This window comes from Neophocaena asiaeorientalis, unplaced genomic scaffold (assembly GCF_003031525.2).
Source record: "Neophocaena asiaeorientalis asiaeorientalis breed wild unplaced genomic scaffold, Neophocaena_asiaeorientalis_V1.1 scaffold1090, whole genome shotgun sequence".
NCBI classification, from domain to species: Eukaryota; Metazoa; Chordata; class Mammalia; order Artiodactyla; family Phocoenidae; genus Neophocaena; species Neophocaena asiaeorientalis.
In genome coordinates, this window is record NW_020175322.1 from 1 (window position 1) to 12,125 (window position 12,125).

General features: G+C 41.0%; 1 protein-coding gene across 1 annotated transcript; it reads left to right on the forward strand.

Moving 5' to 3' along the window:
- Window positions 1–5,479: 5,479 nt before the first annotated feature.
- Window positions 5,480–5,851, forward strand: LOC112413654 (60S ribosomal protein L36a-like). Its single transcript, XM_024765690.1, has one exon. It carries the CDS (start codon window positions 5,497–5,499, stop codon window positions 5,815–5,817), a length of 321 nt encoding a protein of 106 aa, XP_024621458.1. The 5' UTR covers window positions 5,480–5,496; the 3' UTR covers window positions 5,818–5,851.
- The last annotated feature ends 6,274 nt before the right edge of the window (window positions 5,852–12,125 follow it).

Here is a 12,125-nt window from a genome sequence, read left to right on the forward strand (position 1 = left end):
ACAAGCAAAAACTAAAAGAATACAGCAATACTAAACCTATCATAAAAGAAGTAATGAAAAGTCTTCTAGAGGGGGTGGGATAGGGAGGGTGGGAGGGAGGCTCAAGAGGGAGGGGATATGGGGACATGTGTACGCATATGGCTGATTCGCTTTGTTGTGCAACAGAAACTAACCCAGTATTGTGAAGCAATTATACTCCAATAAAGATCTATTAAAAAAAATAGAAAAGAAGCAAGAATCTATAGGTTAGAGAAAATCACAATTGGAAAGTAAATCACTTAAATAAGCCAGTATACAGATTAAAAAAATATACAAAATAAATTTTTGTGAAAGCAATAACCAAAATGAATAGCAAAAGGATAAACATGAAAATGTAAAAGAGGACATCAAAATCATAAAATGTAAGGGATGAGAGTAAGAAAATGTAGATGATTTTTTTTTTTTAGAATGTGTTTGAGCCTATATGACTATCAGTCTAAAGCAAGTAGATATAGTAGTGGGTTAACATACTTGAAAAACAAGGTAACCACAAATCAAAAACACAATAGATTCACAAAAACCAAAAAGAAGAGAACGCAAGCATAATACAAAAGAAAATCATCAAGCCAAAACCAAATCAAACCAAACCAAAAGGAAAAACAAAAAGATAACGAAAGGAGCAAAGAAGAAATAAAAAAATCAACTGGAAAACAAGGTTTAAAATGACAATAAATACATATCTATCAATAATTACCTTAAATGTCAATGGACTAAATACTCCAATCAAAAGACACAGGGTGGCAGATTGGATTAAAAAACAAGAGCCTACAGTATGCTGCCTACAAGAAACCCACTTTAGGGCAAAGGACACACATAGATTGAGAGTGAGGGGATGGAAAAAGATATTTCATGCAAGTGGAAATGACAAGGAAGCAGAGGTCACAATACTCATATCAGACAAAACAGACTTTAAAACAAAGGCCATAAAAAGATTTTAAGAAAAGAGAGCTCCAAACCTAGATCTAACAGGACTCAAGAATTCTAATGAATTCAGGTACAATTCTAAAGTGAAGGAGGTTTCAGGCATAGTTTGATTAAACTATCCCTTAAACACATCCAACTCCCCTTGCTGTGAAACAGTGATTATCTGGCAACTTATGATAGTCTGGATCAAGGGTTGGTTGGCAAACTGTTTCTTAAAGGGCCAGATAGTAAATATTCTAGGCTTGCAGGCCACTTGGTCTCTGTCACAGCCAATCAACTCTACTGTTGTAGCACAAAGCAGCCAGAGACAGTGCATAAACATGGGAATGGCAGAATTCCAAGAAGACGTTATTTGCAAAAACAGGTGGCCAGCCTGAGGGCTGTAGTTTGCCAACCTGTGGTCTAGATGGGGAACAATATTCCTTTCATTTTAAAGAGAATTTGGGTTTGTCAACAATATCAACAGTAGTTTATACTTATTGCCAAGTAATACATGGAACAGAACATCAATCACCCAACTGCTAATGTGATCAGCAAACCAGTCAATTCAGTGTGAGTAGACAGAATTCTGGATTTTGATCCTCACAGCACCTACAAGAGGCCCAAGCTGGGCAGCCAGTATACCTCCCTATCTGAGATCCTATGGCTACAACTGAATAGATGTAAGAATGAGCTCTAAGAACCCAGAAGTCACCATATTGGCACCACTAAAAAAATGGCAGTTTGGAATAAAAATTGAGGAAATGTCAGTCAGTACAAAATCATCCCGACAATCAGTAAAATCCTCTAATGGGTGGTGACAAAAATTCAATAACATGTTTGTAGAAGAAAGATATCAAGTATAAGAAGTGGCAAACCAAATTCTGGTCCCCAAAGAGGCCTTAATACTAATTCTAGAAACTAATGATTAAAATAAAATGGTGAAATAAAATGTGAGGGCATTAGTATAATTTGTCCCTCAGTTTAATGAAAGGTATGGAAGGTATTGATAGTCACAAGACGGTAACTGCAAGCTAACTCCCAAAGTGCAGTTAAGAATCATAACATTAATTATATCAGCCATCTACAGAAATGATACAAACCAAGAAATGTATGGTATCAGTTTTAGGAATAATCCAAATCTAACCTAGGTGATCTAGACAGTGAGTGGGACATAGTTTTCTTTTTTTTTTTAAACATCTTTATTGGAGTATAATTGCTTTACAATGGTGTGTTAGTTTCTGCTTCATAACAAAGTGAATCAGCTATACGTATACATATATCCCCATATCTCCTCCCTCTTGCATCTCCCTCCCACCCTCCCTATCTCACCCCTCTAGGTGGTCACAGAGCACCAAGCTGCTCTCCCTGTGCTATGTGGCTGCTTCCCACTAGCTATCTGTTTTACATTTGGTAGTGTATATATGTCCATGCCACTCTCTCACTTCGTCTCAGCTTACCCTTCCCCCTCCCTGTGTCCTCAAGTCCATTCTCTACGTCTGCGTCTTTATTCCTGTCCTGCGTCTAGGTTCTTCAGAACCTTTTCTTTCTTTATTTACTTTAGATTCCATTTATATGTGTTAACATACGGTATTTGTTTTTCTCTTTCTGACTTACTTCACTCTGTAAGACAGACTCTTGGTCCATCCACCTCACTGCAAATAACTCAATTTCGTTTCTTTTTATGGCTGAGTAACATTCCATTGTATATATGTGCCACATCTTCTTTATCCATTCATCTGTCGATGGACACTTAGGTTGCTCCCATGTCCTGGCTATTGTAAATAGAGCTGCAATGAACATTGTGGTACATGACTCTTTTTGAATTATGGTTTTCTCGGGGTGTAGGACATAGTTCTTGATGAAATCAATAGTAGAGCCTGGTAAAATGACCTGATTAGGTGAGAGCCCTGATATGGTAAGAATGCAGCTTCCACTTACTTGCTACAGAACACTTACTACATGCCAGAAGCTTTACACACATGATTTCATTTATTCCTCCCAATAGTCATATGAAGAAATATTATTTATGGATGAGAAAATTAAAGCTTAGAGATGTTAACTTGCCTAAAGTTAATAGTAGGGGCAGAGCTGTAATTCAAACCCAGACCAGGACTCTACAACTAATTGTGTTTTCAAGCGGATCATCTGTAGAACTCTATTTTGCAAAATGTTCGATGGGCAAATCAGTTGGGAAATTCTGAGTGTTTACTGTACTCTAGGACTTCTCTGAGCCTTTACTATAAATTTAAAGACCAGGGAAAATAGCAACTGGATTGACTGGCCTTTCTAGACCATCTCTTTACTTGTCCTTCCTCTTTCTAACTGTACAAAGTGAATAATTAACAGAAAATAATACTTCCAGGATGTGCACTAGATATGGTAGGAGTATGTAATTAGGGTGCTCAAAAATGCTTGGATTTGAGACTCAGTATTTAAAAATGAATGTTTATATGTAAAAACAAAAGTAAAGATAGCGTTTTTTAAAAATTAAACTTAAGTACATTGGCTGGACTTCCCTGGTGGTGCGGTGGCTAAGATTCCGCCTGCAGGGGACACGGGTTCGAGCCCTGGCCCGGGAAGATCTCACATGCCATGGAGCAACTAAGTCCGTGTGCCACAGCTACTGAGCCTGCGCTCTAGAGCCCGCAAGCCACAACTACTAAGCCTATGTGCCACAACTACTGAGCCCGTGTGCCACAACTACTGAAGCCTGCACGCCTAGAGCCCATGCTCTGCAACAAGAGAAGCCACCGCAATGAGAAGCCCGCATGCCGCAACAAAGAGTAGCCCCCACTCGCCACAACTAGAGAAAGCCCGTGCTCAGTGATGAAGAACCAACACAGCCAAAAATAAATAAATTAATTAATTAATTAAAAAAAAGAAATACATTGGATAATAATTACAGTAAAGAGGATGCTCTAAGAATAGGAGTAAAAGCTGTTTGGCTCTCCTTGGTGGTTTGGCTCATTGAAGCTCTTAGCTGTAAACAAGCAGAAGATGATGCAATCTCTGACATAATTTAAACTGGGTAAAGCATTTAAAACAAACAAAAAAAAGGTTTGATGCTCTGTAGTTAGGTTCCAGGAAAATGAGCACTCTCATACCTTAGTGGGAGAATAAATTGCAATGACTTTCTGGAGGTCTGGCTTAGCAAAATTATTTCTAATTAAAATGTGTATTCTAGGGACTTCCCTGGTGGTCCAGTGGTTAAGACTCCACTCCCAATGTGGGGGCCCAGGTTCAATCACTGGTCAGGTAACTAAATCCCGCATGCCACAACTAAAAGAGTTGCAGGCATGCTGCAACTAAGACCTGGTACAACCAAATAAATAAATAAATATATTTTTTACAAGTATGATTTTTAATATGTTTCATCTTTACTTTATTATTTTTTGTAACTATTTGTGGTTTTTTAAATTAATTAATTAATTAATTTATGGCTGTGTTGGGTCTTCATTTCTGTGAGAGGGCTTTCTCTAGTTGTGGCAAGCAGGGGCCACTCTTCATCGCAGTGTGCGGGCCTCTCACTATCGCGACCTCTCTCGTTGCAGAGCACAGGCTCCAGACGCGCAGGCTCAGCAACCGTGGCCCACGGGCCCAGTTGCTCCACAGCATGTGGGATCCTCCCAGACCAGGGTTCGAACCTGTGTCCCTTCCTTGGCAGGCAGACTCTCAACCACAGTGCCACCAGGGAAGCCCATATATATTTTTAAATGTGTATTCTACTTAACCAAGAAATTTCTCCTTTCGGAATGACCTAAGGAGATAATCCCATAGGTACCCACACATAAGTAAGAGTATATTCATCACAGTATTGTTTATAATAGTGACAAAGTGGAAACTACTTATTACAGTCAATCAGTAAAGGGCTAGTTTGATAAATGCATTGAAATATATGCAGTCAATAAAATAGATAATGATGAAAATCTATGTTTATGGACAGAAAAAATAAGAAATTCCAAGATATTTTGTTAAGTGATTAAAAGTGGCATTTATTTATTTCTTCATTTAACAGATGTTTCTTGAGGGCCCACATGTGTCAGGCCCTCCTGTAGTCATGGGGGATACAGCAATGAGCAAAAAAGAAAAGAACTTATTGCCTTTCTAGAGTTGATATTCTAGTGGCAAATGAAAGATAATAAAAAGTGAAATAAATTATGTAGCCTATAAAGCAGTGTGTACAGTACTATAAATGTGTATTTGTATTGAAAAATATCTGTTCATAATGGTGGTCTGGATGGTGGGGATTTTTATCTTCCATTTCATACGTTTTCTTTTTTTTTCTTGAAATGTTTTCAACTCCTTGTAAAGCAGAAGACATCAATGAATTTCTATTTTGACAAAACATAAAAAGACAAAATTTTATTTTAAAGAGTGTCTGGATAAATGAGATATGCTGTTTCCTTCCCTCAGAGAAATTGAAACATCAACAACTGTGAAATGGGAGACATTTTTTGACATTAAAAGTAAGTGCTCACCTCAATACATAAGGCAAATGCTAACAGCCATAAAAGGGAAAATCAACAGAGTGCCGATAGCGCTGTTGCAAACATGGTGAACGTTCCTAAAACCCGCCGGACTTTCTGTAAGAAGTGTGGCAAGCACCAACCCCACAAAGTGACACAGTACAAGAAGGGCAAGGATTCTCTGTATGCCCAGGGAAAGCGGCGTTATGACAGAAAGCAGAGTGGCTATGGTGGGCAGACTAAGCAGATTTTCCGGAAAAAGGCTGAAACTACAAAGAAGATTGTGCTGAGGCTTGAATGTGTTGAGCCGAACTGCAGATCTAAGAGAATGCTGGCCATTAAGAGACGCAAGCATTTTGAGCTGGGAGGAGATAAGAAGAGAAAGGGCCAACTGATCCAGTTCTGAGCTTCATATTTTGTTTTGTTATGAAGGCAATAAACATTTGAGATTGTTAAAAAAAAAAAATCTTCCAACAAACAAAAGCCCAGGACCAGATGGCTTCACAGGCGAATTCCATCAAACATTTAGAGAAGAGCTAACACCTATCCTTCTCAAACTCTTCCAAAATATAGCAGAGGGAGGAACACTCCCAAACTCATTCTACGAGGCCACCATCACCCTGATACCAAAACCAGACAAGGATGTCACAAAGAAAGAAAACTACAGGTCAATATCATTGATGAAAAAGATGCAAAAATCCTCAACAAAATACTAGCAAACAGAATCCAACAGCACATTAAATGGATCATAAAACATGATCAAGTGGGGTTTATTCCAGGATTCTTCAATATACGCAAATCAATCAACGTCATACACCATAGAAATTGAGCTATTTGTAGTGAGGTGGATGGACCAAGAGTCTGTCATACAGAGTGAAATAAGTCAGAAAGAGAAAGACAATACCATATGCTAACACATATATATGGAATCCAAGAAGAAAAAAAAAAGGTCATGAAGAACCTAGGGGTAAGACGGGAATAAAGATACAGACCTACTAGAGCATGGACTTTAGGATATGGAGAGGGGGAAGGGTAAGCTGTGACAAATGGAAAGAAAGGCATGGACATATATACACTACCAAACGTAAAATAGATAGCTAGTGGGAAGCAGCCGCATAGCACAGGGAGATCAGCTCAGTGCTTTTTGACCATCTAGAGGGGTGGGATAGGGAGGGTGGGAGGGAGGGAGACGCAAGAGGGAAGAGATATGGGAACATATGTATATGTATAACTGATTCGCTTTGTTATAAAGCAGAAACTAACACACCATTGTAAAGCAATTATACTCCAATAAAGATGTAAAAAAAAAAATAGTAAGTGCTCAAATGTAAATCGAAAACACAATGATGCAGAGCAGTAGGAACTCTCATTCATCGCTGGTAAGAATGCAAAATGGTACAGCCACTTTGGAAGGCAGTTTGAAGTTTCTTATGAAACTAAACATACTCTCATCATATGATCCAGAAATCACACTCCTGGGATCTTCTCAAATGAGTTGGAAATGTTATGTCCACACAAAAACCTGCTCGAGGATGTTTAGAGCAGCTTTATTCATAATTAACAAAACTTGGAAGCATCAAGATGTCCTTCAGTAGGTGAATGGATAAATAAACTGTGGTACATCCAGACAAAGGAATATTATTCACTACTAAAAAGAAAGCAGGGGCTTCCCTGGTGGCGCAGTGGTTCAGAATCCGCCTGCCAGTGCAGGGGACATGGGTTGGATCCCTGGTCCGGGAAGATCCCACATGCCGTGGAGCACCTAAACCCATGTGCCACAACTACTAAGCCTGCACTCTAGAGCCCGCGAGCCACAACTACTGAGCCCATGTGCCACAACTGCTGAAGCTCATGTGCCTAGAGCCTGTGCTTCACAGCAAGAGAAGCCACCGCAATGAGAAGCCTGCACACCGCAGCAAAGAGTAGACCCCGCTCGATGCAACTAGAGAAAAGCCCGTGCGCAGCAGCGAAGACCCAATGCAGCCAAAAATTAATTAATTAGTTAATTTAAAAAAAGAAGAAATCAGCTATCAAACCATAAAAAGACATGAAGGAACCTTAAATGCATGTGACTAAGTGAAAGAAGCCAGTCTTAAAAGGTTACATACTATACAATGTAAACTATGTGACATTCTGGAAAAGGCAAAACTATGGGGGCAATAAAAAGATCAGTGATTGCCAGGGTTTGGAGAGTGGGGAGGGATGAATAAGTGGAGCACAGAGGATTTTTAGGACAGTGATTCTGTCCTGTATGATACTATAATGATGGATACACGACATTATATATTTTCTAAACTTAGAGAACGTACAACACCAAAAGTGAACTCTAATGTAAACTTGGGGGTTAATGCTATGTCATTGTATCAATAGATTCATCAGTTTTAACACGTGTGCCACTCTAGTTGGGAGTGTGCTAGCAGGGAAAGCTATGCACGAGCAGTTGTAGGGGATATACGGAACCCTCTGTACATTCTGCTCAATTTTTCTGTAAACCTAAACTACTCTAAAAAATAAAGTCTGGGGCTTCCCTGGTGGCGCAGTGGTTGAGAGTCCGCCTGCTGATGCAGGGGACACGGGTTCGTGCCCCGGTCCAGGAAGATCCCACATGCCGCGGAGCAGCTGGGCCCGTGAGCCATGGCCGCTGAGCCTGCGCGTCCGGAGCCTGTGCTCTGCAACGGGAGAGGCCACAGCAGTGAGAGGCCCGTGTACCGGAAAAAAAAAAAAAAAAAGTCTGTTTAGTTTAAAAAACACACACACAATGATATGCCACTTCACATCCATTAGGACGGCAACTATCAAAAAGTGTTGGTGAAGGAAGTGGAGAAATTGGAACACTTGTGAGCAGTTGGTGGGAATATAAAATGGTGCAGCCGCTGTGGGAAACAGTGTGGCAGTTCCTGAAAAAGTTAAAAATGGAATTACCATGTGGTCCAGCAATTTCAGTTCTGAGTATATACCCAAAAGAATTGAAAGCAGGGTCTTGAAGAGGTGTTCGTACATGCATGTTTATGGCAGCATTATTCACAGTTGCCACGAAGTGGAAAAAAACCCAACTGTCTTTCAACGGATGACTGGATATACAAAATGTGGTACATACATACAATGGAATATTACTCAGCCTTTAAAAGAAAGGACATTCTGACATGTGCTACGCCATGGATGAACCTTGAGGACATTATGCTAAGTGAAATAAGCCAGTCACAAAAAGACATATACTGTATGATTCCACTTATATGAGGTACCCAGGATTGTCAAATCCAGACAGAAAGCAGAATAGTGGCTGTAAAGAGGAAAAGGGAGTTGTAGTTTAATGGGTACAGAGTTTCAGTTTTGCAAGATGAAATCGTTCTGAAGATTGTTTGCACAACAAAGTGAATATACTTATTAATACTGAAATGAACACTTAAAATTGTTAAGATGGTAAATTTTATGTTACGTGTATTTTACCACAATTAAAAATAAAATAGAAAATAAAAGAGCTAAGGATGTTATGAAACACAGACACCAAAAAGGGAAAACATTTGATTAAACTCCAATAAGGCAAATGCTACCAGACAAAACCAAAAGGCAAATAAATGTTAAACTGGCAGGAAAATAATTGCAACCCTTGTGATAAACAAAAGGTTAATGGTATCACTAATGAAATATACCAAGAACTCTTAAAACTCAAGAAGATAAAGGCAAACCATCCGATAGAAAAATAGATAAAGACATGAGCCGGCCATTCTCAGAGAAGGACCCCACCCCAAAAAAGTTTAATAACTGCCAAACATGTTCATTCTCATGAGTTACAAAATAATTTAGAATTTTAATTTTAAAACAAGAAGATGCTAAGTTTCTCCTTTTGGATTAGGAAATGTTTAAAAGATGGCTAACTGCCACATGGTTCTTTTGGGCGCAAAGAGAGCCAGAGAAGCAAAGATGCTCAGTTGACCAACTGTCCACCGAAACAAACATCTTAAGATGCAAACACCTGTTTCCACATTTTCCTTTAAAAAAAAAAAAACCATTGAATGAATTCCTTTTATAATCGGGAGGAAAAAACTAAACCAATTCTTATGTGGTGAGTCACATGAAAATTAGCATGTTTCCAAAGGTAATAAACAAATGTAATGGACCAGAAAAACCCATTGACACTCAGGGTCTGAAAGAGTATGAAGAAGGAAGTGTTCTCATACACTATTGGCAAGAGTGTAAACTAGTACAACCTTTTTGGAGGACAATTTGGCCATTTCCATCAAGATTTCAAATGTTCGTGCTTGATCAGACAATTCCACTTTAGGAAAGTTACCATGTAGATATACTCACACACACACAGAAAGGCACAATATATAAAGTTTTATTAACTGCAGCAATGTTTGCATAAGTGAAAAATTGGAAATGACTCAAGAGCCCATCAATAGAATATTGGTTAAAAATTTTATGTTAAAAAATATATATTATGGTATATCCCTACTATGGAAAACTATGTTAGGGTTTAAAAAATTATATGAACTGATTTGGACAGCCATCCAAGAGTATTATTAAGAGAACATGGGAAGTTTCAGAACAGTTGTAAAAACATGTTATAACATAATCCTGTTTTTATAAAATAATATAAAAATTAGTTCAAAAACTATAGGAAAAATCTGAAAGAATACACATCATACTGAAAGCATATCTGAGCCATCTCTGACTCAGGTCTGTATGAAATTGTTGGAAACAATACACAATTTTGTATTCTTTGAATTTTTTGCATTATTTTTGAAACCAGAAAAAAAAATAAAGAAATAACTGTTTAAGGGTGGGATTCCTCATACTATAAAAAACTGAGTACCTCTGGCACCTGGTTTAACCTCTGGCCTCCTCCACCTCTTTTCTCTCTATCAAAGTCAAGGCAGACTCCACCTCCCTAAGCATTTCCTAAGGGCTTCAGTTTATTCAGATAGCCTTCCTCTGTGATCTCTGGACTGTTTGGACCCTGAACCACAACCGGTTCCCTTTGATTATAGGCTCTTTACTGTTTATAAGCTGATTGTGCCAACCAAGGTGTGAACATTCACCCTGGCCACAGTGCAGAATGATTAGAAGAGAATGGAGTCTCCCAAGGAGGGAGACTAGCGGGTAGCACACGACCTGGGCACTGGCTCTTAGCTGCCCCGCCCAGTCAGGACTGACAGCACTGTGTCCCTGCTGGACATTTCCCACCTCATCTGTTGCCCTGCATGCCCCCCACCATCCACAGCGAGGGCTTTTTTAGGGACCAGAAAGGCTCAGGGAAGCTTCCCAGGGGGCCTGGAATTTAGACTCGGTACTAAGCACTGAGGCCAATGGTCAAAAGATTAGTAAGTATACCTCAGGATGGCTACAGTGTCCCTTCTCTACAGGGGCAATCACAAGCCTCCATGAAAAGCCTTCCCTACTTCTTTCCTCTGGGTTCTCTAAGCAGTGGCCGCTCCTTACCCATACCTTTGCCTGCCTCAGTCCTTAGTTAATGGGCAAGACAGACCTACACCTAGCCATTGTGTCATGACACCCAAGCCCACTGAGAACTCCATGCAGTGTCTCCAAAGTGGGTGCAATTGAGCCTGGTCTGGTGCAAGCCCAGGACAGCTAAAAGCCGAAGGGAACTGCCATCCATACCTGGGAAAGCAATCCCATGTGCCCTCCTCACCTGTTTCCCCTCACACAAGCTTCTAACCCCTGGCCTGAGTCACCTGGGGGCCCAGGACAGCGTAAGCAGGTATTCAATGCACGATTCTTCTGGTGAAGGGTAGGTATCCTGGACACCTGGGTGGGAGGGGAGAGGTTTGTAAAACACAGATGGCTGAGTCCTACCCCCAGGGTTTCTGATTCAGCCCATCTGGGTGAAACCTGAGGATCTGCATTTCTAACACGTTCCAGATCATGCTGTCGCTGCCTTCCAGTTGGCCTGGGGACCATACTTTGGGAACTGCTGGGTTTGAAGATGGGGTGGAGTCAGGAAGACCAGTCAGGAAGCTGTGCTGGACAGGACCAGAGCCAGAAGCAGAGCAGGGCCAGCAGGGACAGCAGGGAGGATGCAGAGCATTTCTGAGGGGAGGGGCACCAGAAAGGTGTCCAGGTGGGTGTGGGCATGAGGGAGAACGAGGGGTCTAGACAACTCAGGTTTCTAGCTTGAAGGACCGAGGGGAAGGACTCTGAAGCAGGGAACCCAGGAGGCACAGCAGCATCGAGGGTAGGGGACGAGGATTCTGTTTTGGGGGGTCATCTGGGTGGGGATGTCCAATAAGCAATCCGTAATTTTAGTCTGGATCAGGCATGAGGCATTGGGACTGTGGGAATGTGGAGGTGAGAGTAATTGCCATAGAGCTGGTAGCGGCTAGCTTGGGAAATGAAGCAGCTACTCAGGAAGAGGACATGAGAAGAAGAGCAGGAACCTCAGGACTGTGGACAAGCCACAAGCTTGTGAGTCTTATTAGGTGTGCCTCCACACTGAAGCAGCTACCTTGGGCTGTATTCCCGATGTTCAGGGACTGGCAGAGGGAATCCAGGAAGGAAAGGAGAAAGGAAGGAGACAGTGGGGTTCCAGAGGAGGCTTCCGCTGTCCTGGGTCCCCAGGTGACTCAGGCCAGGGGTTAGAAGCTTGTGTGAGGGGAAACAGGTGAGGAGGGCACATGGGATTGCTTTCCCAGGTATGGATGGCAGTTCCCTTCGGCTTTTAGCTGTCCTGGGCTTGCACCAGACCAGGCTCAA